At 42.0% G+C, this 27,895-nt stretch overlaps 1 protein-coding gene across 1 annotated transcript in view; it reads left to right on the top strand.

The window, feature by feature from the left end:
* Positions 1-27,895, top strand: part of LOC134355440 (guanine nucleotide-binding protein G(t) subunit alpha-2) — a 63,572-nt gene that overhangs the window by 35,480 nt on the left and 197 nt on the right. The window contains exons 4-8 of the mRNA XM_063065307.1: positions 4,893-5,050; positions 12,455-12,583; positions 16,975-17,104; positions 24,263-24,416; positions 26,081-26,297. Coding sequence (XP_062921377.1) covers positions 4,893-5,050; positions 12,455-12,583; positions 16,975-17,104; positions 24,263-24,416; positions 26,081-26,271 — 762 coding nt within the window. The 3' untranslated portion in view covers positions 26,272-26,297. The remainder of the gene's footprint in view (positions 1-4,892; positions 5,051-12,454; positions 12,584-16,974; positions 17,105-24,262; positions 24,417-26,080; positions 26,298-27,895) is intronic.

The following is a 27,895-nucleotide window of genomic DNA, read 5'->3' as shown; positions in this document are numbered from 1 at the left end:
TGTATCCCAGAGGGTTCAAAGTTCAAAGTTCAAACAAATATATTATCAAAGTGCATATATGTCACTATATACAACCCTGAGATTCATTTTCTTCCAGGCATGCTCAGTAAATCCATTATAGAATAATAACCATAATAGAACCAAAGAAGGTGCACCATTTATGAAGCAGGCTGTTAGAGGGAATGGTTGATGCAGGCACAATAACATCATTTAGAAGGTACTTGGAGAGATACATAGCAAGAGAAGGTTTGAGCAGGGTATCCCAACCTCCTTTTATGCCATGCATCAACCCCGTTAAGCAAGATGTCTGTAGACTAGGGTTGCCAACTTTCTCACTCCCAACTAAGGGACAAAAGTAGCAGTCAAATACGGGACACTTGTGTTTACCCTGAGAAAGACTACCATGACCATGAAGCCTTGTGCGGGCACCTGTGTGCGCCTGCGTGACGTGCGCATGCGTGTACGTGCCGATTTTTTCTACAAATCAGTTTTGGCTTAATCTTCCCGATTCTGATACACCGTACATACATTATTTCTACTTTATATAGGCTGTGTGTTTATCATATCATCCTGCTTTTACTATATGTTAGCGTTATTTTAGGTTTTATGTGTTATTGGTATGATTTGGTAGGTTATTTTTTGGGTCTGGGAACGCTCAAAAATTTTTCCCATATAAATTAGTGGTAATTGCTTCTGCACTTTACGCCATTTCAGCGTACGAATGGATTCATAGGAACACTCTACCTTAGTGGGGGAAATACGGGACAAGGGCGGTCCCATATGGGACAAACCAATTTAGCCCAATATACGGGATGTCCTGGCTAATACAGGACCGTTGACAACCCTACTGTAGATCCCAGGTTGGGAACACCTGGTTTAGAAGGTTTTGGTCAAATGGAATCAGCTTTGATGGACATCTGGGTTGGCATGAATTGATTAGGCTGAAGGGCTTGTTTCTGTACTCCATGATTCTAGGACTCTATGAGTGACTACCAGGGAAGCAGGGCCTCCAGCCCACTGAGTCCATACCGACCCATTTATACGAATCCCATTTTTCACCCCACATTCCTATCAACTCCCCCCAATCTGAACTAATGACTTACACACTGAGTAACTTGCTGTGGCCAGTTAACCTGCCCCACCGTACATCTTTGAGATGCAGGAGGAAAGCTTCTCTCTCAACCCCTTTCTCATTCCTTCTCCCTTTGACACCCTTACTGATCAAGAACCTATTAACCTCTGCTTTAAATGTACCCAGTGACTTGACTCCACAGCTGCCTGTGGCAATGAATTCCACAGATTTATAGATTGAAAAAGATTCAAAGTACATTTATTATCTAAGTATGTATACAGAATATGCCTCTGAGATTTGTCCGCCCACCGGCAGCCACGAAACAAAGAAACACTGTGTTCAAGAAAACATTAAACACCCAACGCGCAAAGAAAGAACAACTTGCATGAACAGCAAGAAGCAAGCAGACAACACAAGGGGAATATCAAACATCAAACAGGAGTCCAGTAGTATTCAGTTCAATGTCATACTGCTAGCCCACCACCCTCCGGTTTAAGGAATTCCTCCTTTAATACTACCCTTGAACCTAGGACTGAATGCACACCAATGCACACTTTTTCCATTCCAGAAGAGAGGAAGAGATCTTCTCTGGTCTCATCTGTAGCTGCTGGAACAGACAAGCTGCTGAAAACCATACTGTCTCAAGCAAAACCAGGAGGCAGGGCCTTCATGAATTTTAACTGGTTGCACCAATGAGTTTACCTCCTCACTCCCATGGTTCAGTGGCACAGTTGTATCTGCAGACACTGCAGACACTGTCACACTTCGAGATGGATTGCCAGACAGGGCAAGTATGATATGTGTGTGGGAAAGACGCTCCTGGATCGCAGAACAGTGGAATCTAAACCGAGCGCAGTCAGTTGAAAGACGCTGAAGTTCAAGCAGGCGTTTGATATTGTCCAGGCAAGAGAGACAACAGTTAATCATGTAGCCAGATTTTCAAAGTAATCCAGTGTAGGCCCAGGGGGCTTAGCTAAAGATAAAGGAGATTAGTTTTATTTGTTATATGCACATTGAAACATTGAAACTTACAGTGAAATGCGCTGTTTGTTTCAGATGAACATTGTCCAAAGCCATGCCGGCTGGGGGCTGGGGGGCAGCCTGCAAATGTCGGCATGTTTCTGGCATCTGCATAGCATGTCCACAATTTACTAACCCTAATCCACATGTGTTTTTGGACAGTGCGAGGAAACTGGAGCTATCAGAGGAAACTCGTGTGGTTACGGGTGTGGGGTGGGAGGGGAGGGACACGTTTAAACTCCGTACAGACAGTGGTAAGAATTGTGCTGTGAAGTGTTACACTAACCAATACACTACTTCGGCATCTTCTGAATTTGCTGGATTCCTCCGTGGGAATGGAATGAAGTGTATGCTCACCTCTATGAAACCCAGTCTCGGCCTTTTGCTGGAAAAGCAGTTCAGACTCTAAAAGATCTATTGAAAAAGATGAAAGAAAGTGAAGCTCAAATTTATTTTCATAAGCTTTCTCTGCCCAAGGACACCCACACAGTGACAGGAGGGACACCTGCTGAATTTTCAATGAGAATAAATGGAAATAAAGCCCAAGGAGAGCTACTGACCCACAACTCCAGTGACCCAGATTCAGACCCAAGCTCTGTTCTCCCAGAAACCATGTAGATTGCCCCAGGTGTCCCAATTTCCTGCCACATCACAGAGATGTGAGGGGTGGTAGATTAACCGGTCACTATAAATTGAGTAGTACATGGGATAGTTGTAGAGCTTCTGGGGAGATCCATGGAAATATGGGGAGAATAAAAAGGGAGTGGTGTAGGATTATTATACAGTAATAATTATTATACAGATTAGGTACATTATATACCTAGGGTGCCTAAAACCTTTGCAATGTACTGTATTTGTCAAGGTGGAGCGGAGGGTGATTTGGTAAACCTGGCGGGAGCAAAGGATGTTGGGAATGGAACAGGGTGGGAGGGATGTGGAACAGGTGGCAGAGAGGGAGTGCCAGGGTGGGCGTGGCACTGGTGCAGACACACTTAATGCTGAGACACCAGGCAAAGTCATTCGATTCCAAACAATTGGTTTATTAATCATTACGGAATTTCTCTCTGGTGCTTTCCGCTCCCTTCCCTCTTCCTTCCCTTTCTCCCCAACCATGATTCTTCTCTCCCTGTCCCCTTCCCACTCTCAGTAAACAATAGAGACTCATATCAGAATCAGGTTTATCATAAATAAGCATCTTTTTTTGCAGTAGCAATACAATAGTGCATAAAATTACTACAGTACCATGCAAGAGTCTTAGGCACCCTATATATATATGCCTAAGACTATTACACAGCACTGTAAATGAGTGCTTGATGACCAGTATAGACTTGTTGGGCCTGTTTTTGAGCTGTGCAACTCTACAATTCTTTAACACACTACCGAGGCTCAGTGCTGTTCTGTATTTAAAACAGGTGACGGGGTAGCAATAACATAGAGACCACACACACGCACACACACAAAATGCTGGAGGAACTCAGCAAGTCAGGCAGCATCTGTGGAAGGGAAGTCAACATTTCAGGCCGATACCCTTCATCGTGATTGGAAAGGAAAGGGGAAGAAGCCAGAATAAGAAGGTATGGGACAGGGAAGGAATACACACTGGCAATTGGCAAGAAAGCGGAGGGAGGGGAAGGAGTACAGCCTGGCTGCTGATAGGCGATATCAGATGAAGGGGAAGATGTGAGGGTGGGGGTGAGGAGGATGAAGTGAGAAGCTGGGAGGTGATAGGTGGAAGGACTGAAGAAGAAGAAATCCTGCAGTTTTGAAGTAGATCATCATGTACCTATGCATAATGACACATGAGGAATCCACCTACTGAGGCACAGCATGCTGATCCACTGGACTAGTCTTATCTGGATATAAGCATTTGCCCTCAGTATCACTGAAGTGAGACTGGAATCCTTACCCTTACCCAGTTTTCAATGAGCCATAGTTGACACTTCTCCAATTCCCAGAGGGTTACAAACCTGAAATGCTAACTCTGTTTCTCTCCTCACTGATGCTACCTGACCAACTGGGTATTTCCAGTACCTTCTGCTTTTATTTCTGATTTCCAGCATCTACAACATTTTGATCTTCACTTGCTTCAGTCAAGTTTGTTGCCATTCAACCATACACACGTATACAGCCAAAAGAAACATTGATCCTCTGGAACCAAGGAGTAAAACACTGTACATATAGTCACACACAGCTCATAGAGTTACAATAAAGTATAATACAGTCACAAAATAGTATTAGCACAAGTCCCTGCTGAGAGGCATGGCCTGAAGATTAATGGTGCATGGGATGTTGTCCTGGAGCCGTGTTTCTATAAGGAAGAGCACACAGCAGTTCCTCATCTCACACCGATTCTGTTGCAGATAAACGTAATTCAATTTGTTTTCCAGGGACAGAATGGTGGAGAACATTGATGGATAATGCTATAACATTAGTTGCATTCTAACTTTTCACTTTAGTTTTCTTTTATAAATAAACCCTTTGGAATAACTTTGGAACAGATGAAAGACAACAGGGTGCATATATATTCATGCTTGCCTTTATAATTAATGCTAGTCTGGCAGCATATGCATGTTGAATGCTGCTTATTAAATTTATTTTGTTTGATTTGAATGGGACCAATGCTAATTCACATTTGCTACAGTATCTCTTGAGTCTAGTGTTTGCAGCTGAGTGTAGATTTGCACCCAACTGTGTTCAGTGATTTAAGGCTGCTCAATACCATCACACACCAAATGCACCTCATGTTGGAAGTGCTTTGATAGTTTACATCCCTAATTTGATTGGCATTTGTGTTTTCCAGGATACTGGAAGACAGCTGTTTAATCTTGCAGATTCCATCGAGGAGGGAACCATGCCCAAGGAGCTGGTGGAAATCATAAAGAAGCTGTGGGATGACTCAGGGATTCAGGCTTGCTTCGAGAGAGCTGCAGAGTATCAACTCAATGATTCCGCTTCCTAGTATGTTCAACCCATTCATTAATGATAGGTTTGGTATTGCTACTAGCCATGTCATCAGATAAAAACAATAATTTCTCTACTTTTCTAGCTGGATTCAACCCTTTCTTTAAATGTTTATATCCATTAAAGTAGCAAAGACTGGGATATTAACCTGGTAGCCACTTAATTATATATACCAGTACACCTGCTTGTTAATGCAAATATCTAATCAGCCAATCATGTGGTAGCAACTTAAGGCATAAAAGCATACAGACATGGTCAAGAGGTTCAGTTGTTGTTCAGAACAAATGTCAGAATGGAGAAGAAATGTGATCTGAGTGACTGACTGTGAAATGGTTGTTGGTGCCAGATGGGGTGGTTTGAGTATCTCAGAAACTGCTGCTCGCCTGGGATTTTTACACACCAGTGTCTCTAGACTTTACAGCGAATGGTGCAACAAACAAAAAAAATCTGGTGAGTGGCAGTTCTGTGGATAAAAATGCCTTATCAATGAGAGAGGTCAGAGGAGAATGGCCAGACTGGTTCAAGTTGACAGTGAGGGAACAGTAACACAAATAACCATGTGCTGCAACAGTGGTGTGCAGAAGAGCATTCCCTGAAAGCAAAACATGTCAATCTTGACATGGGTAACTACAGTAGCAGAAGACAATGAACATACACGTAGGAGGTACCTAATAAGTGCTCAGTGATTGTGATAAATCACCTATTTCATTTTACTCATCATATCTGGACCTTTTTTAAAAAAGTAAATGATTAGGAAGATAACACTCCTTCCACGAATAACACTCTCTTCCCTGTTATGTTGATGCTTTGTACCTTACGTCATAACCAATAATTCATTTATGCTAACCTTTGAGAGCTGCGAAGTCTTAGAGTCATCCAGCACAGACAAGCTCCTTCGGCCCTTCATGTTCATACTACCCATTGTACCTATCTACACTGATACCAGTTACCCACATTAGGTCCATAGCCCTCTGTGCCTTAATGATTCCGGTGCATGTCTAAGTGCTTCTTAAATGTTTTAGAAAATCTGTCTCCTCTAGCACATCTTCAAGCAGCACATTTGGGGTTGAGTTTAGGAGCCGAGAGGTAATTTGCAGTTATATAGGACCCTGGTCAGACCCCACTTGGAGTACTGTGCTCAGTTCTGGTCGCCTCACTATAGGAAAGATGTGGAAACCATCGAAAGGGTGCAGAGGAGATTTACAAGGATGTTGCCTGGATTAGGGAGCATGCCTTTTGAGAATAGGTTGAGTGAACTCGACATTTTTTCCTTGGAGCGATGGAGGATGAGAGGTGACCTGATAGAGGTGTAGAAGATGATGAGAGGCATTGATTGTGTGGATAGTCAGAGGCTTTTTCCCAGGACTGAAATAGCTAGCATGAGAGGGCAGAGATTTAAGGTGCTTGGAAGTAGGTAAAGAGGAGATGTCAGGGGTAAGTTTTTTACGCAGAGAGTGCTGAGTGTGTGGAATGGGCTGCCGGCAACGGTGGTGGGGGCGGACATAATAGGGTCTTTTAAGAGACTCCTGGACAGGTGCATGGAGCTCAGAAAAATAGAGGGCTACATGTAACCCTAGGACATGTAAGGACATGTTCGGCGCAGCATCGTGGGCCAAAGGGCCTGTACCGTGCTGTAGGTTTTCTATGTTTCTATTCCAGACTCCAACTTCTGTGTGAAACAAGCTCCTTTCCATTCCATTCTAAACCTCCTACATCTCAACTTAATCTGAGTCTTCTTTTTGCCACCTGAACTGTGGGAAAAAAGACTTTTACCATCTATCTTACCCACCCTCTCCTTAATTTAAATCTATCGTGTCATTCCTCAGGGTCCTCTGCTGCAGGGAGAACAAGGATGCCTGTTTATCCAGGACTTGCCTTCTTTTCATTACTACCAACAAAGAGAAAGTACAGGAGCCTGAAGACACACACTCAACATTTTAACAGCTTCTTCCCTTCCACCATCAGATTTCTGAACAAACAATGAAATCATGAACACTACCTCACTAGTTTTGGACTTTTAGCTCTACTTATTTAGTTTATTCTTAACATTTCTTACTGTAATTTATAGTATTTTTATGCATTGCATTGTCCTGCTGCTGCAAAACAACTGATTTCACGACATATGTCGATGATTTTCTACCTTATGTTGATTCTGTCCCGTCTACCCGCAGAAACAGAAGGTTCCAATCCAGACAACATCCTGGTGACTCTCCTTTGCTCCCTCTCCAGGGCAATCACATCTTACCCCACAGTGCTTCACATGCAAACACAAGAAGCATGATCATGCACAGATGATAGATTATTTTCACTCTTCTGTTAATAGAGCTCCCCTCTGCCAAACACCCACACGCTCACACATACGATTTGCCTTTCAGCGACAGGCATAAGCCAATGGCAGAAGTGGGGCAGATGGAGGCACTAAAGTGACTGGTGTTGTTTGGGCAATTCTTTTCAATTAGACCTTTCTCTTTGCTGGCAAGAAGTGGTGAAGTTATTTGCCAGTGCTAATGACTTTCAGTGTTGAGTACAGTTTAGGGTGTGAAAATCAGCACCTCTGGTCATGCTGGTAATGAATGTAATTTAATGTACACTAATACAGCGTAGTTAAACTACAGAATCAAAATATATAGGAACAAAAGTGATGGTGTGAGGCTGGGGAAGGATTTGCGTAAAGCTGATTTAAGTGTGCAAATTATGTGATTTTGTTTTCATTTGAAGGAGCATTTTTAGTTGAGGTTGTATACAATATAGGTGAGGCCTAATTTTAAAGATTCAAAGTACGTTCAAGTCAAGTCAAGTTTATTGTCATTTTGACCATAAGCTGCTGGTACAGTACCCAGTAAAAACGTAACAATGTTCCTCCAGGACCCTGGTCCTACATGAAACAACACAAAACTACACTAGACTATGTGAGACAGCACAAGGCTACACTAGACTACGTAAAATAAACATAAAAACTGCACTAGACTACAGACCTGCACAGGACTACATAAAGAGCAGAAAACAGCGCAGGGCAGTACAATAATTAATAAACAAGACAATAGGCACAGTCGAGGGCACATTACAATATAATAATAAATGATGTATATATCAGTCTAGACTCTGAGTATTGAGGAGTCTGATGGCTTGGGGGAAGAAACTGTTGCACAGTCTGGTCGTGAGAGCCCGAATGCTTCGGTACCTTTTGCCAGATGGCAGGAGGGAGAAGATTTTACGTGAGGGGTGAGTGGGGTCCTTCACAATACTGTTACCTTTGCGGATGCAGCGTGTGGTGTAAATGTCTGTAATAGCGGGAAGAGAGACCCCAATGATCTTCTCAGCTGACCTCACTATCCGCTGCAGAGTCTTGCAATCCGAGACGGTGCAATTCACGAACCAGGCAGTGATGCAGCTGCTCAGGATGCTCTCGATACATCCTCTGTAGACTGTGGTGAGGATGGAGGGTGGGAGATGGGTTTTTCTAAGCCTTCGCAGAAAGTAAAGACGCTGCTGGGCTTTCTCGGCCCTCAGCTCCAGTCCTGACACCCTGCTTTTTTAGTCTATCTGGGCCAGTGTATAAATTGTCCAAACACTAGGTCGTCCCCCTGCACTAGGACCCGGTGTTTGGAACATTGTGTTCAGTTCTGGTCACCTACCTACAGGAAAGATATCAATAAGTCCAGAGAAAATTTACAAGGATGCTGCCTGGACTTGGAGGACCTGAGTTAGAAGAAAAGGTTGAATAGAATAGGACTTCATTCCCTGGAGTGTAGGAGAATGAGGGGAGCATTGATAGAGGTATACAAAATTATGAAGGGTATAGATTGGCTAAATGCAAGCAGGCTTTTTCCACTGAGACTAGAAAAGGAGGTCATGGGTTAAGGGTGAAAAGTGAAATGTTTTAAAGGAATCTGAGGGGGAGGAACTTCACTCAAGGGGAGGTGAGAGTGTGGAACGAGCTTCCAAGTCGAAGTGGTGGATGTGCATTAGATTTCAAAATTTAAGAGAATTTTGGATAGGTACATGGATGGAAGGGGTACTGAGGGCTATGGTCCAGGTGAAGGTCACTGGGACTAGGCAGCATAACTGTTTGACATGGTCTAGTTTCTGTGCCGTAATGTCCTTTGACTGTATACTATAAGATGTTAATATGTCAAACAAATAAGTAGATCTACTTTGCCTGATACTGGAAAATGTAGAAAATATGTTCCACTTAACAAATGATGTCTTAAAGTCGATCTAATTTTAATTTAAATAAACCCAGTAGAATCAAAGAGCAGGATTGGGGTGACCCTGTTTCGAAGTTTGTCATTAATTTAACAGTGCTCACAGTAAACTGAAGGACCTAAAATCCTAGAAATTCAATCACAGAACTTTTCTTCCGTGCATCATCCATCAGAAAAATGTTTTATTTTTCCCCTGGAGTGAAACATGAAATAGACCATTTTGCTCCACACTAATGGCACTGGAAATTCGGAGTGCTTCAGGAACCGGGGAAACTATTGTATCGTCAATTACTTTTCAACCCATCATGACCTGAGGTGCCCTTGTAACTCTCAACCAACACCAGCCTAACCCCACAGCACCTCCCTCACACTAAAACTAACTGATCGCCCACCCGGAAAACAGCAGCTAGAACATCAAACCCCTAATCCCAAATCCCCCTCCACCCCAAAATAAACTATAACATCAAACACCCAACACACTCTCTCTCTCTCACACACACACAACTTAATAATTCAGACACACTTGTTATAACCTAGAATGTCTTCCTTGGATTATAAACTTCCCAAAACCCAACACACATGAATGAATTACGAAAACAAAATTGTCTATGACATCACCTTTCAGTCACTTATATACCTCACACTTTTAAGCAATTTTCCATTTCCGAAGTACAATTTCCATAAACTCTGGAATGGAGCAACAATCTAGAGAATCATCTGTGGGGAGAAAGAGGGATAGTTGATATTTAGGGTCAAAACCTGCATGAGAACAGTCCTGATCCTAATCAGGACAGGATCTTTTCTTTTTTTTATATAAAAATTTCTAATAGTCTTTCCTTTCTTCATAAATTGATAAGAGGAGAATGAATTACATTCTTTTTTTCTGTATTATACATTCTATATCAAATTTATACTTTGTAGATCAACACAATGTGTGATTCTGATATTGTTTATTTTACCTTCTGTGTGTGCTATTATTATTGACATATATACCAGAGACATTCTCCTCCTGTTTGTATACACACTTAAAAAAAATCAATAAAAAGATTGAAAAAAGAAAGAAAGAAAGGACAGGACCTGAGGCAGAGTTGCAGTCTAAAATGTAATCAATCTGTTCAAAGTTCACTCCCCCGCCCACAGATGCTGCTTGGTCTGCTGAGTTTCTCCAGTGTATAGTTGTTGTTCCAGGTTCCCGCATCCACAGTCGCTTACGTCTTTAGACTGACACTTGCTTGGAAATCAAGTTCCAATGGAGTTTCTTCTTTCACCGGATGCCGGTGTTTTAGGGTGTGTGTGTGTGTGTGTGTGTGTGTGTGTGTGTGTTGGGGCGGGGTGTTCACAGTTTGAATAAATTAAAATAAGCCATTGTGCAGTAATAGAATTCCTTCTCCTTCTCCATTGCACCCTTAATAATCTGAAGATATCTCAAAGTAATTCACAGTTAATTAATCATTTCAAGTGCCTTCTTTGCTTTTGCCAAGTGATTAGTGCTAGGTTCCACACTGAGAGAGTAATGACCAGATAATCGGTCCCTTTACTGCTGATGATTGAATATAAATCTTGGCCAGGACGTCTCCTGGAGTTCTGTTCAGTTAGTGCTGACTAGACAGATGGATGCCTGGTTTGATACATCTTACAGAAGCTGGAAGTCCTTGCAGTGTGGCGTTCCAGGATCAGATTGCCTTAATTCCACCTCTGCTGGACAGTGGCTAGAAGCTATTGATTTCGGGGTAAGATTGCTGGCATCAGCACTGAGGTTCCTACAAAGTGCATCTGCATGAAATGCAAGCTGCGGAGTATTAGAACAATATGTATGAGGTTGGAGGAGCAACACCTCATATACCGTCTAGGTAGTCTCCAGCCCCTTGGTATGAACGTAGAATTCTCTAACCTCTGGTAATTCCCTCCCCCTCCCTTCCCCTATTCCTATGTCACTCTGCCCCCTCCCCCAGCTGCCTATCACCTCCCTCATGGTTCCACCTCCTTCTACTACCCATTGTGTTTTCCCCTATTCTTTCTTCACCTTTCCTGCCTATCACCTCCCTGCCTCCCTTCACCCACCCCTTTATCTTTCCCCTTACTGGTTTTTCACCTGGAACCTACCAGCCTTCTCCTTCCCACCCTCCCCCCACCTTCTTTATAGGGCCTCTGCCCCTTCCCTCTACAGTCCTGACGAAGGGTTCCGGCCCGAAACGTCAACTGATCGTTTCCACGGATGCTGCCCGACCTGCTGAGTTTCTCCAGCGTGTTATGAGTGTTGCTTTGACCCCAGCATCTGCAGATTATTTTGTGTTTAATATGTTTGAGGTTCTGTTGGTTTCACTCTGTTTGCCTAAACTCGCACCATAGTAAAGAGCTGAATAAAAGCCCATGTACACTTAAGGCGAGAGAGATTTTTTAAAGAGAGTAACACACACAAAATGCTGGAGGAATGATCCTGAGGAAGGGTCACGGCTCAAATCCTCGACTGTTTAGATAGATAGATACTTTATTGACCCTGAAGGAAATTACAGTGTCACAGTAACATTACAAGTGTATAGATATACAAATATACAAATATTAGAAAAGAAGTAAGAAAGAATTAAAAAATTATTAATTCCCATTAATGGTGCCTGATTTGCTGAGTTCCTCCAGCATTTTGTGTGTGGTGCTTCTGATTTCCAGCATATGCAGAATTTCTTGTGTTTATAGTTTTAAAGAAAGATTACCTGTATTTGTCACATGTACTTCGAAGCTGTGAAATGCATCGTTCATGTCAAATCAAATCAGTGAGAACTGTGCTGGGGGCAGCCTGCAAGTGTCTCCATGCTTTTGGTGAAAACATAGCATGCCCACAACTCACTAACCCTAACCATATGTCTTTTGGAATGTGGGAAGAAACCAGAGCACCCGAAGGAATCTCTCGTGGTCGTGCGGAGAACGAGCAAGCTCCCTGCAGGCAGTGACAGGAACTGAATCCCAGTTGATGATCGCTGGCGCTATAAAGCTTCGTGCTGACCGCTACGTACTGTGCTGCCATCCTTCTGCAGTTGAACATGAAGAGGTTTTCCTGTCTGTAATTGAAGCATAGAAACACATAAAACCTACAGCACCATACAGGCCCTTCGTCCCACAATGCTGTGCCGAACATGTACTAACATGAGAACATTTAACTTCAACTAGTATCAGTAAAAAGTGTGATTTTTATTTTCATCAGCTACTTGAACAATCTGGACAGAATCACTGCTTCTGGCTTCATTCCAAATGAACAAGATGTCTTGCGGTCCAGAGTTAAGACCACGGGTATTATAGAAGAGCAGTTCTCTTGCCAGGACCTGAATTTCAGGTAAGGGCTGGGCAATCTTGCCATTTAGTCCACAGCTCCTGCAAACTGAGAGCTATTTTTCCTGATCAACCAACAGTGACAGAGCTCAAATGGATCCCAAAAATACACAAAGATTGAGGCTGATAAATTGCTCTGCAGAAGTTCACAGCCTCTAACCAGTCTTTGTCAGTCTTTGTTTATTTTGTCAGTCTTTGTTAATGTATCATTTTTCATAAATTCTATTGTATGATTTATGGTCCTGTAAATGCTTGCAAGACGGGGATATATACAAACTTTGATAATGTTTACTTTGACTTTGAACTATTCAGCTTCTTGTGTAAGCCAAGACATTTTTAGTGAGATTAACCTTCCGGCATTCTAATCCATATTAAATGGACTTCAATGCACTAGCCCTAAACTTGACTGCTAAGAAGTTCCATATTTTATAAATAATTTGTCCATGGTTTTAATCTTGAAATCTGTAAGCATAAACATTATTCTTTTCAAAATGAAGGGATGTTTGTGTTAGAGAATATAATTTCCGAGAAACTGGAACCACATAGCAATGTGTTTTTGATTGAACTTCGACTTAGTCTGGAATAAATCACATTTGCAATCATTTTGGGTTGGTAGAATGGGTGTGGCACTTCCTACGGGCAATCATCCTTGGGATCCTGTGAGTCAGCGCCACATGGGATGACATCATTCCTTTGCAGTGTTCCCATTGGAGCACCCAGTCCCAGTGGTGCCCACGCCAAAGCATTCCCTGGAGAAAATCATAGAAACATAGAAAATAGGTGCAGGAGTAGGCCTTTCGGCCCTTCAAGCCTGCACCATCATTCAGTATGATCATGGCTGATCATCCAACTCAGAACCCTGTACCAGCCTTCCCTCCATACCCCCTGATCCCTTTAGCCACAAGGGCCATATCTAACTCCCTCTTAAATATAGCCAATGAACTGGCCTCAACTGTTTCCTGTGGCAGAGAATTCCACAGATTCACCACTCTCTGTGTGAAGAAGTTTTTCCTAATCTCGGTCCTAAAAGGCTTCCCCTCTATCCTCAAACTGTGGCCCCTTGTTCTGGCCTTCCCCAACATCGGGAACAATCTTCCTACATCTAGTCTGTCCAATCCCTTTAGGATTTTATACGTTTCAATCAGATCCCCCCTCAATCTTCTAAATTCCAACGAGTACAAGCCCAGTTCATCCAGTCTTTCTTCGTATGAAAGTCCTGCCATCCCAGGAATCAATCTGGTGAACCTTCTTTGTACTCCCTCTATGGCAAGGATGTCTTTCCTCAGATTAGGGGACCAAAACTGCACACAATACTCCAGGTGTGGTCTCACCAAGGCCTTGTACAACTGCAGTAGTACCTCCCTGCTCCTGTACTCAAATCCTCTAGCTATAAATGCCAGCATACCATTCACCTTTTTCACCGCCTGCTGTACCTGCATGCCCACTTTCAATGACTGGTGTATAATGACACCCAGGTCTCTTTTCACCTCCCCTTTTCCTAATTGGCCACCATTCAGATAATAATCTGTTTTCCTGTTTTTGCCACCAAAGTGGATAACCTCACATTTATCCACATTAAATTGCATCTGCCATGAGTTTGCCCACTCACCCAACCTATCCACGTCACCCTGCATCCTCTTAGCATCCTCTTCACAGCTAACACTGCCGCCAGCTTCGTGTCATCCGCAAACTTGGAGATGCTGCATTTAATTCCCTCATCCAAGTCATTAATATATATTGTAAACAACTGGGGTCCCAGCACTGAGCCTTGCGGTACCCCACTAGCCACTGCCTGCCATTCTGAAAAGGTCCCGTTTATTCCCACTCTTTGCTTCCTGTCTGCCAACCAATTCTCTATCCACATCAACACCTTACCCCCAATACTGTGTGCTTTAAGTTTGCACACTAATCTCCTGTGTGGGACCTTGTCAATAGCCTTTTGAAAATCCAAATATACCACATCCACTGGTTCTCCCCTATCCACTCTACTTGTTACATCCTCAAAAAATTCTATGAGATTCGTCAGACATGATTTTCCTTTCACAAATCCATGCTGACTTTGTCCGATGATTTCACCGCTTTCCAAATGTGCTGTTATCACATCTTTGATAACTGCCTCTAGCAGTTTTCCCACCACCGATGTTAGGCTAACCGGTCTATAATTCCCTGGTTTCTCTCTCCCTCCTTTTTTAAAAAGTGGGGTTACATTAGCCACCCTCCAATCCTCAGGAACTAGTCCAGAATCTAAAGAGTTTTGAAAAATTATCACTAATGCATCCACTATTTCTTGGGCTACTTCCTTAAGCACTCTGGGATGCAGACCATCCGGCCCTGGGGATTTATCTGCCTTTATCGAGGCAGGGTGTGCTGTAAGTAAGTCGATCCCAGATCCTTTGGCCGTCCCATTATGAACATCTCTCAATGCCTACCCATCTCCTCTGATCGGCTGTAAGATTATCCTCCATGGTTTCATTATCTTCATCCCCCTTCTCATAGAACTTACATTTCAGGGTGCACTGGAGTTTCGAGGCAAATTTGTTCTTTGCAGGAATCTAAAGGCAGCATGGTAGCATAGTGGTTAGCACAATACTTTACACCCTACCAGCGTCCCTGGTTCAATTCCCACCACTGCCTGTAAGGAGTTTGTATGTTATCCCTGTGACCGCATGGGTTTCCTCTGGGTGCTCTGGTTTCCTCCCACAATCCAAGGGTGCACCAGTTGGTAGGTTAATTGGTCATTGTAAATTGTCCTGTGATTAGGCTAGGATTAAATTGAGGGTTGCTGGATGGTGTGACTCGAAGGGTTTGAAGGACCCTTTAAATAACCAGTTAAAGACTAATAACATTTAGAATTAGTAAAATAATTGTCTAATAGGAAGTGAAAATCTGCAGATGCTGGAAATCCGAGCAACACACACAAAATGCTGGAGGAGCTCAGCAGGCCAGGCAGCACCTATGGAAAAGAGTACAGTCGACTTTTTGGGCCCAGTAGTAAGTGTTACCCGCTATATCCTGATACCTTTATGATCCAGAGGTTCTTTGGAAGTCAAGAATGAGGCATCAACCTTATTGCTTATGATGATTTTAAGTGTTACAAGAGCAGAAAATGGATAAGAAAAAGGAGCCAAGAGAACAAAGAAAAAGGAAAAAGAAGTCATGGCCATCTCATACTCAGACCAGAGATAACAAAATGCCTGTGATAACAATTAACCTATAAAATAGCCAGATTCAAGTGACATCACACTTCCTACTGAAGTTTCTAGAAAAAGATAGAAGCAACTGTATCGTAATTACTGGAATTACTGTATATGTATGTATATGTAATAGGTGATTATATAAAAATGCAAGCAAGCATAGAAAAGTTAAATTCCAAGAAAAGTACAAGGAAATTAACAATTCTATACCCCAATCCAACATGCCCAATAACCCTTTGTCTTTTCTTGATGTGGTTGATAACCTTGTTTTCTTGGCTGGAACAGGATGGCTATACGAAGGAGAGTTGAGCTTTCAAGGGCTACGTTCAGCCTGGGTGACTGCACCATGTCTGCATACAGTCTCCGTCAGCTTATCATCTTGACTCTTGCTTTACTGAACTTGCACTCACAGAATAGGCTGTACAAAGTGTCCGCCAGCACACCACTTTAACGCTCCTTGCTGCTATTTCCACAAACCTACCAATTCGCACACCTTTGGGCATCAGGTGGAAACCCATGCAGTTACAGGGGGAGCATGCAGACTCCACACAGTTAGCACTAGAGGTCAGGGTTGAACCTGTTTCGCTGGAGCTGTGAAGAAAAACAGTTTAAGTGTGCCACTCCATAAAAAATAAATAAACAATTCAGCAAATAAGCAGGTCCCCATCACCCACGACATGCCCTCCTCTCATTGCTACCATCAGGAAGGAGGTACAGAAGCCTGAAGGCACACACTCAACGATTCAGGAACAGCTTCTTCTCCTCTGCCATCCGATTTCTGAATGGATATTGAACCCATGAACACTACCTCACTACTCTTTTATTTCTATTTTTGCACTACTTATTTAATTTAACTATTTAATATATATATACTTACTGTAATTCATGTTTTCTCTATTATGTATTAAATTGTACTGCAGCCACAAAACAAGTTTCATGATATATGCCGATGATATTAAACCTGATTCTGAAATTTAATTTAACTTTTTTAATATATACATTACTTTAATTTATATTTTTTATTATTATGTAATGCAATGTACTTCTCCTTATAACAACAAATTTCACAACATATGCCAGTGATGTTAAATCTGATTCTTTCCAACTATTATCAGAATGGATTCCAAATGAAATTGAATTGTGATTTATGACTGTGTCCCACTCCCACTATTCTTGAAATACCTTTCTGCTCCAATTTCAGAATGTTTGACGTTGGTGGACAGAGATCGGAACGGAAGAAATGGATCCACTGTTTCGAGGGAGTTACCTGTATTATCTTCTGTGGTGCCCTCAGTGCTTATGACATGGTGTTGGTGGAAGATGATGAAGTGGTATGTAACTCTAAACCTGAGCCGTGAAAACAAATGATCACACACCAATATTTTTAAAACATTGGCGTAATTGGTTTCTGACCTAATTCCTCACGAGGTCAGAGCAAATGCTGAGATAATAGGATTAATGGATTTCTTCTGCATCAGGAAGTATTACAAATGTGATCCTTCAAATGAATGGCAAAGGTTTTTTTTGGCAAACATAAGAAGATACGTCGGGATGATCGAATCTTAGAAAATTCATCAAATGGATGGAGGGCATTTGGCCAACGGTCAATGCCAGCTAATGAAGAGCTTCTAGCTCTGGGTCCATAGCCCTGCAGGTCACAGCTCCTCAAGCCTTGTTTGAATGTATAGAATGTATCTACCTCTGCCAAACATTCTCCACCTCACCTCTAATTCTTACAGTTGCCTTAAGTCAGTGCCTGCTTATTTTGATCCTTCTGCTGAGGGGAATAGGTCCTTCCTATTTACTCAATTTGGATCCTGCATGATTTTATACACCTCTGGAAATGCTCCACTCTCCCTCCTCTGTTCCACATCAATATTCTGGTCTATCCAATCTTTCCCTGTAGTGAAATGCCCTGGCAACATTCTTGTAAAATCCCTTTACATTCTTTTCCTTTGTAACAGTGATTCAGATTAATTTATTGCCATTTACACCAGACTGCAATTAACCTACTTCTTTGCATGAAGTTCACAGAGTAGATAGTGTAACATACAAAATGCTGGGGAAACTCAGCAGGTCAGGCAGCATATATGGATATGAATAAGTAATTGACGTTTCGGGCTGGAGGCCATAGACTGACATGTCAGAACAGGAATGGGAATGGGAATTAAAATGTTTGGTCACTGGGAACTTCCACTTTTGGCAGACGAAGCAGAAGTGCTTGACGAAGAGATTCCCCAATTTACAATGGGTCTCACCAACGTTGAATAGGCCACATTGGGAGCACTGGACTTGATAGATAGCTGATTCACCCCAGCAGATTCACAGGAAGTGCTGTTTGAGGCCCTGAATGGAGGTGAGGGAGGAAGTAAATGGGCAGGTGTGGCACTTTGGCCTCTTGCAGGGATAAGTACAAGGAGGGAGATTAGTGCAGAGGTATGAATGGACAAGGGCATCATGGAGGGTACAATTCCTGTGCAAAGTGGAGAGAGTGAGAGATGTTTGGTGGCAGGCACCCTTTGGAGATGGCGGAAGTTGTGGAGGATGATGTGTTAGATGCAGAGGCTCATGGGTGGTAGTTAAGGACAAGAGGAACTCTACCACTGTTAAGGCAATGGGAAGATGGCGTGGGCACAGATGTTCAAGAAATGGAGGAGATGTGGATGAGGGCAGCATCGATGGTGGAGGAAGGGAAACCCTGTTCTTTGAAGAAGGAAAGATGCATCTTGGGAACAGATGCAGCAGAAATGAAGGAAATGGGAAAAGGGAATAGCATTTTTACAGGAGGCAGGTTGAGAAGAGGTATAGTTTTGATGAAACTATTACACTTCCAGAGGTAATGCAAGCTTATAGTAGGAAAGTATAATCTGAGGTGAGTTTTGTTCTGTATAGCTAGATTGTGTTTACCACAGGGTAATGTCAACCTATGTGCAACCCTGATCTTGCTTCATTAACACACTTCAGCTTGTTACTGAAAAAAGCTGGATTTAATTTGGTTTGACGTCCTTATGTGATTATGTCGGGTACATTCAGTGTGATAGCTGAGTTGTCGTGATTGGGCCTCATTTGAGAGAACATTGCTTGCATGATCGGAATGTTCAATGACTCATTTAGTGCTTTCCCTGACTGCAGTGCAGAATGCCAAGGGCAGATTAGCTTCAGTGGTCACTGGGTTTGCATGAAGGCAATTTGTCGCAACTAAATCCAATATGGTAAACCGGCCACTCAACAGAAAGCCTCAGAGAGATATTGAACAGCTATAAGATGTTGTCAGTCTTCTATCATCTACAGTACTTTGAAATGAAAACAATACTACATTAAACAAAACGTTGATTGCATATGAACTCACTAATATTCAGTTCAAAGCTTCACAGCCAAGGCATATATTATTTGAATTTTCATTTTTTACCTGTGGAAGGCCACATCTTAGCTTGTGAACTGTAGAAGAAGGAATAAATAGGTCCACTGGGAAAGTTGAAAAGGCAAGGGTTGTGAATCCAAGCCGGAGGCTGAAAAAGTCCTGGGATTATAGGACTGTGTTGGGAGAGAGGAGCAGTGTTTGTTTGGCTGTTGTTGCTTGGCATTTTCTGTTCTGTTCTGCTGAGCCTGATGGGCATACCATGTTGGCATTGGAATCTGTGGTGACACTTGCGGGCTGCCCCCAGCACATCCTTGGCTGTGTTGGCTGTTAACACAAATTACACAGTTCACCGTGTGTTTTGATGTACAGGTGAGAAATAAATTTGGATCTGAGTCATTCTGGGTGGCATAATGAACTTTATAAGGAAACCATCATCATCATTATGTGTCGTGTCGTATGACGTGGGCGATCGTGGTCACGATTTAATCTGTTTACTGGGTGAGGGATCGTTTCCTTCACGCAGTTGCTCTATCCCCCTTTTTACAATGGGTCTCACCAATGTAGAGGAGGCTGCATTGGAAGCACCAGATATAATAGGAGATTCGCAGATGAAGTATTCCCTCACCTGGAAGGACTATTTGAGGCACTGAATGGAGATGAGGGAGGAGGCGAATGGGCAGGTTAAGCACTTAGGCCACTTGCAGGGATAAGTGCCTAGAGGGAAATTAGTGGTGAGGGACAAATGGGCGAGGGGATCACGGAGGGAGCAATCATAGCGGAAAGCATACCCTGTACTCCATGCCCTGGCTGATGAAGGCAAGCATACCAAATGCTTTCTTCAAAATTCAAAGTAGATTTGCTAATCTATGTATACTATATACCATTTTGAGGTTTGTCTTCTTATAGGCAACCACAAAACAAAGACACAAAATAGAACCCATTAAAAAAAAACAGACAGCAAAAGCATCAAACACTCAATGTGCAAAAAAAAAGAACAAATCATGCAAACAATATAAAATAAACAAAAAAACACAACATGAACCTCAGAGTCATTGAAAGTGAGTCCATAGCCAGTTCGGGGCTAAGACAAGTGAAGCTGGTGCAGGAGCCCAATGACTGCAGGCCCCAGCCATGGAGTCATTTCTGCCAGTTCAGTTCTTCACCACTCTGTCTACATACGTTACTACTTTTAGGGAAATATGTCTGTTTCTACAACATTTTCCAGGTCCTATCATTCACTACATAAGTCTCGCCCTGGTTCAACTTCCCAAAAATGCAACACAGTGCTCTTGTCTGAGTTCAATTCCTTTGCTAAGCAGTGAGGCTCTGCTGAGATTCAGTTGGATTAGGTCCCTGAATATTTCCACTTAACAACAGCAGGCACTCAGACACCCCACGTTCTTTCATTATGATGCAAAACTTACAAACCGACAATGCACAGAACAGTTAGCCCACAGCTTGATTCCATACAGAATCACGTTGCTATGAAGGGGATGAAGAGGATATTTGTACATTGTTACTGGGACTGGACAATTTTGCAATTGAGATCATTGAGTCCTAAAGTCATACAGCATGGCTTTGGCTGAACTCCACCATGTTGACCAAGACTCCTAGTCAAAGCAATGGGAAAAGATTTGGACAGAGGAGACTTAACCGAGGTGTATAAAATTATGATGGACCCAGGTAATAAGTAGGACCTGAAACGTTGGCTCTGTTTTCCTTTCCAGAGATGCTGTCCGGCACATTGAATATTTTCAGGATTTTCTGTCTTTGTTTCGGGAGCCATTTCCCTTAGCTGAAGGGTCGTAAAACAAAGGGCTTAGATGTTAAGTAATGAGTTAGAAGGACGCAAGTGGTGATGAGGGTTTTTTTTTTGGAATTTACTGCCTGAAAGGGAAGAAGCAGATCCCTCCACACACTAAACTAATACTTGGGTGTGTACAGGAGTACACTGCCCCGTGACTGACTTCAAGTCCCTAAACTTTGAATTTTCCTCTTTGAATTTCCCCTCCTACAGTCTCCTTTTTTTAAATGTTGCAGGGTGTGTGTTTCAGTTGCCTATATCTCCTTATGTGGCTGGTAACAAATTTTGATTGATAACTCTCCTGTGAAGAGACCCTGGGATGACCCTGGTGGAGCAGACTTGATGGGCCAAATTACCTAATTTTGCTCTTATGTCTTATAGTCTTATGTTAAGGTGCCATAAAATGGCACGTTGCTATTACTTGACAGTACTCAAAGACCTGATCCATTTACAACTCCTAGTTACCAATCACTCAGCAGCTACTTGATTCGGCACACCTGTACACTTGCATGTTAATGCAAATATCTAATCATCCAATCATGTGGCAGCAACTCAATGCATAAGAGTATGGAGACGTGGTCAAGAAGGCCAGTTGTTGTTCTGACCAAACGTCAGAATGGGGAAGAAATGTGATCTAAGTGACTTTGACCATGAAATGATCAAAGTTGGTCATTTGATCATTGGAACAACATACATCAAAGTTGCTGGTGAACGCAGCAGGCCAAGCAGCACCTATAGGAAGAGGCGCAGTCGATGTTTCAGGCCGAGACCCTTCGTCAGGACTAACTGAAGGAAGAGTGAGTAAGGGATTTGAAAGCTGGAGGGGGAGGGGGAGATGCAAAATGATAGGAGAAGACAGGAGGGGGAGGGATAGAGCCGAGAGCTGGACAGGTGATAGGCAAAAGGGGATACGAGAGGATCATGGGACAGGAGGTCCGGGAAGAAAGACAGGGGGGGGTGACCCAGAGGATGGGCAAGAGGTATATTCAGAGGGACAGAGGGAGAAAAAGGAGAGTGAGAGAAAGAATGTGTGCATAAAAATGAGTAACAGATGGGGTACGAGGGGGAGGTGGGGCCTAGCGGAAGTTAGAGAAGTCAATGTTCATGCCATCAGGTTGGAGGCTACCCAGACGGAATATAAGGTGTTGTTGCATGTTTGATATATGTTGCTTGAATTTCCAGCATCTGCAGAATTCCTGTTGTTCATTTGATCATTGGTGCCAGATGGGGTGGTTTGAGTATCTCAGAAACTGATGATCTCCTGGGATGTTCATACACAACGGTCTCAAAAGCTTACAGAGAAAGGCGCAAGAAACAAAAACACAATGAGATATAAACACCTAGTTAATGACAGAGGTTGGTGGAGAATGGCCAAACTGCTTTAAGCTGAGAGGAAGGTGATAGTAACTCAAAAAAAAGTGTTACAATAGCGGTGTGGAGAAGAACATCTATGAATACACAACATGTCGAACCTTCAAGTGGATGGGCTACAGAAACAGAAGACCATAAACATACACTCAGTGGCCACTTTATTAGGTACAGGAGGTACCTAATAAAGTGGCCACTGAGTGTAGGTCATCTCTACCCAATTCTAACTGGAGGCTTCAGGGTCATTTAAAGTGGAGCAGAATAAACCTTTCAATCATCATTTAATTCAAGAGATTTAAGGTAGAATACAGAACTTCAGAAAGGTCGAACGATCAATGGGAAGTTGCAAATGCTCCCTCAACATCTTTCTGGGACACATTTCTCACTTGCCCAATCCCTGTGGGACTAGGTAATAATTGGTACTTCTACACTCACTTCTAGCTCTGTCGTCAGTTTTAAATTTGCAAATATACTTAACTCTTAACAAACCAAGTGCTTTAATCCTACATCCAGAACCCTTATGTTTAAGTTTGCTGCTGGAAAATAAAGGGATAGAAAATCCTTCATTTTATAAAGGCGTATGTCAGGAAATTATAATCACTGGTTTAACCTCAGCTGTCATTGCGTCCTGTTCTGTGCATCTCTCTCCATGAAGATGCAAGGTCTTTACGAGGATGTGGGGCAGGTTAATTCAAGAGTCAGTAAGGATAAGACATATTGAATATCTGGAGGGTTAGGATAAAATGGAAATATTCTATTAGAGTAGAGTTAATGGAGGGCTTTGACTGAGTAAATACAAAGAAACTGTTTTCACTTGACAATAGGTACAGACTTAAAATAAGCATCCCCAAAAAAGTGGAAAAATTAAAGTAAAATAAAAATATCGAGCTGATGTAAATGCACTGCCTAAATATGCAGTGGGGGCAAATTTAGTGCTAATTTTCAAAAATGCATTAGATAGCTTCTTGAAAAGGGAAAATAATTTAGGAGGAAAGAGCAGGGATTATTCTAAAAGCTGGTACAGGGCTGATAGAGCAGTTGCACTCGTGTGCTATGTAATTTATGGAGAAGTACTTGCCTCGGCATTATTACAAAATTGTGTTCTAGTGCCAGACCACGAATGGAGCAGACAAGGAGAAAATTAAACAAGGTCTCACATTTAACAGGTAAAATGATGTTGAGATGTAACGGTGAGAGATGAACAAGGAACATGTTTTTTTAAAAATTAATTTACAATTTGATATCTGATCTTTTCTACCACCATGTTTATACTTCCCACAAGTTCCTTCTCACCAATCTTCCTCCCACAGCATTACCTTTCATCCCTTGAAAACATTTATATTATTAACTCTATTGCTGCAGTGTACTCACCTGAGGAGTTAGGTGTATTCAGATAAAATATTTTGGACTGGGTTAGGTTAACTGTTCCATAGCAGAGGCTCAGTACATTATATAGGTCACTTTGCTTTTCTTATTATCAACTCTGTTCTGACCACTGTAGTGTTATCCTGAAGAAACCAATAACATGTGCTATATTTACAGCATAAGCACAAGGGATTCTGTAGATGCTGGAAATCCAGAGTAGCATGCACAAAATGCTGGAGGAACTCAGCAGGTCAGGTAGCATCTATGGAGTGGAATAGAGAGTTGACATTTCAGGCGGAGACCCTTCATCCTTCCATAGATGCTGTCTGACCTGCTGAGTTCCTCAACCAGTTTGTGTGTTACTTTATATTTACAACAAATGGGCTTGTGTTGTGCATGGAAATTACAATTTCCAGGGGTCAGGCTGGTTTTGGGTTGACTACAGTTGAGCTGTATTTTAAAGTTAGACTCACACAGGCCTCCATTCCTATGTAAGGAATTTTCTCCTTTCTCCAAAATTTAGCAAAGGATGAGTAAGTATGAACATGACAAAGTGATACTGTTTTATCATCTCTGCTCTTTTCCCACAAGAACCGAATGCACGAGAGTCTCCATCTCTTCAACAGTATTTGCAACCACAGATACTTTGCAGCCACCTCCATTGTACTCTTCCTGAACAAGAAGGATCTGTTCGAGGAAAAAATCAAAAAAGTTCATTTGAGCATCTGCTTCCCAGACTACGATGGTACTTTTTATTTCATTCCATATTTCTTAGCAGGAAATGTGACAATAGATTGAGGAATGATTTCAAATAGCTATCATTTACTAATCATTCCCAAGCCAGTTAAATGTTTAATGGGCCTGACTACATTTCTTTCAAGGGAACTGTTGCTGCTCTAGTTTGTACCTGCCTTCTGTACTATGAATTGAAACTCAGAGGCACAGACTAGTGCAACTGACTTGCTCTGAATTCTTCACTGACTGTTATCTCAAAACTTCTTGAACAGTGGGGCAGGATTGATTATGTATTTAATCCTTTGCTTTAAATCAGCTAGTGTACCTAGAGTACACTGAGACATCTAGTGACCTAGATTAAAAGTCACTGCAGGTAAATGTTTATGTTTTAAATTAATTTTTGGTCATTTAAGATATCGCTAAGTAAAATCATTTCAATTTTTAAAATCAGTTTTATATTTTTAATTACTTACACCGCTGGCACTCCATTTCTGTCCATCTTTGGTACACTTTGGAAGGACAAACTCCAAGGCAGAGTACAAAGCAAATAGCAGGATACCCGGTAGTGTGGAGGAGCAGAGGGATCTGGGGGTACATGTCCACAGATCCCTGAAAGTTGCCTCACAGGTAGATAGGGTAGTTAAGAAAGCTTATGGGGTGTTAGCTTTCATAAGTCGAGGGATAGAGTTTAAGAGTCGCGATGTAATGATGCAGCTCTATAAAACTCTGGTTAGGCCACACTTGGAGTATTGTGTCCAGTTCTGGTCACCTCACTATAGGAAGGATGTGGAAGCATTGGAAAGGGTACAGAGGAGATATACCAGGATGCTGCCTGGTTTAGAGAGTATGCATTATGACCAGAGATTAAGGGCTTTACTCTTTGGAGAGAAGGAGGATGAGAGGAGACATGATAGAGGTATACAAGATAATAAGAGGAATAGATAGAGTGGATAGCCAGTGCCTCTTCCCCAGGGCACCACTGCTCAATACAAGAGGACATAGCTTGAAGGTAAAGGGTGGTAAGTTCAAGGGGGATATTAGAGGAAGGCTTTTTACTCAGAGAGTGGTTGGTACGTGGAATGACCTGCCTGAGTCAGTGGCGGAGGCAGATACACTAGTGAAGTTTAAGAAACTACTACAGGTATATGGAGGAATTTAAGGTGGGGGGGGTATATGGGAGGCAGTGTTTGAGGGTCGGCACAACATTGTGGGCCGAAGGGCCTGTACTGTGCTGTACTGTTCTATGTTCTATCTCTGGTCATCTTCTCTATTGTGCCCCAGTTTAATTATTTAAATCTATTTGAATGTGTCTTTTCACTAATATTCTGCTGTCAGAGGATGTCAGGGCATTCTGTGAGTGGAACCTCAGTACTGGCCACCTGAGGCCGGGTCACTGCTCACAGATCTCACCAACTCAGCCAAATGTACAGGTCGATCTAAGGCCGAGTGGAATCTTTAGAAAAGTATGACAGGCCAGGATGGAGAAATGATAACACTGGACCAGATCCCTGATTGCTTTGACCTTCATGTGCTCTGCGCCACTTTTGTGTTAGAATAAAGTAGTCACGTCACTTAGATCATTGCTCCATCATGTGTGATCTTGACTGTCATTTTTCACACACCATGCATCGATGTTGTCCATTGTATGTAAGCTTCACTGCCCTCCAATTCTAGGTCCCAATACGTATGAAGATGCTGGCAATTACATCAAGGCCCAATTCCTGGACCTCAACATGAGAAAAGATGTCAAAGAAATCTATGCACACATGACATGTGCCACTGACACTCAAAACGTCAAGTTTGTTTTCGATGCTGTGAAAGACATCATCATTAAAGAAAATCTTAAAGATTGTGGACTTTTCTAAACAAGGGAGCTTTAATCCATTATCAGGTATGTTGGTACACAGTGTTGAAGTATTTATTATCTTCAGTTACTGTCCTAATAAGTTTGCATCATAAAACAGTATGTTCACAATTAGTTAGAAGACTGAGAATAATCTCTGCATGTTAATGATTATGTTCTCTTTTGTACACATGCACATAGCAATCTGAAATATTAAGCTAGTAACTTTTAGCTAAGCCACATGTGGTCTATCAGTTTTTAAAAAAAAATTATTTAGAGAAGGGTTCCCATTTTGAGGTTCACAGACAAAAATTACTGGATATGGTCATTTGAGCACATTTATATGAAACATTGTTGTAGGAGAGCAGCATCCATCATCAAGGAGCCTCACACCCAGGATGTGCTCTCTTCTCATTGCTGCTATGAGGAAGAATGTACAGGAACCTCAGTACCTGTGACCAGATTCAGGAACAGTTATTATCCTTCAACCATCAGGCTCTTGAACCAAAGGGAATAACTTTACTCAACTTCATTTGCCCCATCATTGAAATACTTCTACAACCTACAGATTCACTTTCAAGGACTCTTCATTTCACATTCTCAGTAGTTATTGCTTACTTACTTACTATTATTACTCCTTTCGTTTTACATTTGCACACTGGTTGCTTGTCAATCCCGTTGGGTACGGTCTTCCATCGATTCTATTATGTCTCTTTGGTCTGCTGTGACTGCCCAAGAAAAAGAATCTCAGGGTTGTATATGGTGACATATATGTAGCTTGATAATAAATTTACTTTGAACTTTGATGCAGCATAATGCAAAAAATGATGCAAAAATGCAATAAGCATAAAGAACACAATAAAATACGATAAATATAAATACATATACAGACTGATTGTACATAAAATGATGCTAAGTACAAGAGTATCTGTACATAAGGTGACTGACAGGAAATAAAGTAGTAGTGGTGAGTATGGTTGAGTGGGTTAATGAGTGGAAGTGTTGATCAGCCTGATGGCTTGGGGTAAGTAAGACTGCTGATGCTTTTGCATCTCCTCTTCCTTGATGGGAATGGACAAACAATCCATGAACAGGGTGAAAAGAATCAAACTTATCCTCCTGGTCATAATTACCTCCAATTCTGGAACTTGAATATTGCGTAAGGTTTCTAACCTCTGGCTCCATGTAATGTCAATATCATAACAGAAGTCTGGAGATATTGGAGTAATTTCTTTTGAAACCAACCCTCCCTGCTCTTAGTGGGCTATGATAGTACAGTAACTTGCTGCATTTTTTTCTGGTGAAATTACCTTGTTTTTATTGGAATAAGCTCTGTGGTTTCCAAGTCTCCTGCTCTGCAGACTGTGGCCAGTTATTCCATATCATTGGCTTACTCTGAAGGTTTGTCTCTTCTTGAACTGAAGCAATTCCTTTGTTAGTAATTTTCCACTGATGCTGTAAATTAGAACGTTCCACAATTTTGAAGCAGTATTGATGAAAGAGAGGTATTCTTAACAACTCAGGATTGCTGAGCCAAATTTTGGAAGAAGTTTAAATGCATTTGTTACAATTAAGCAAATTTCTGTTCTTGCAAACCATCTCTTCTATTTGCCTACCCTGTTGTACGTCTCCATTTTACTGCTAAA

This window comes from Mobula hypostoma, chromosome 13 (assembly GCF_963921235.1).
Source record: "Mobula hypostoma chromosome 13, sMobHyp1.1, whole genome shotgun sequence".
In the NCBI taxonomy this organism is placed as follows: Eukaryota; Metazoa; Chordata; class Chondrichthyes; order Myliobatiformes; family Myliobatidae; genus Mobula; species Mobula hypostoma.
This window is presented reverse-complemented; position numbering and strand designations above follow the sequence as displayed.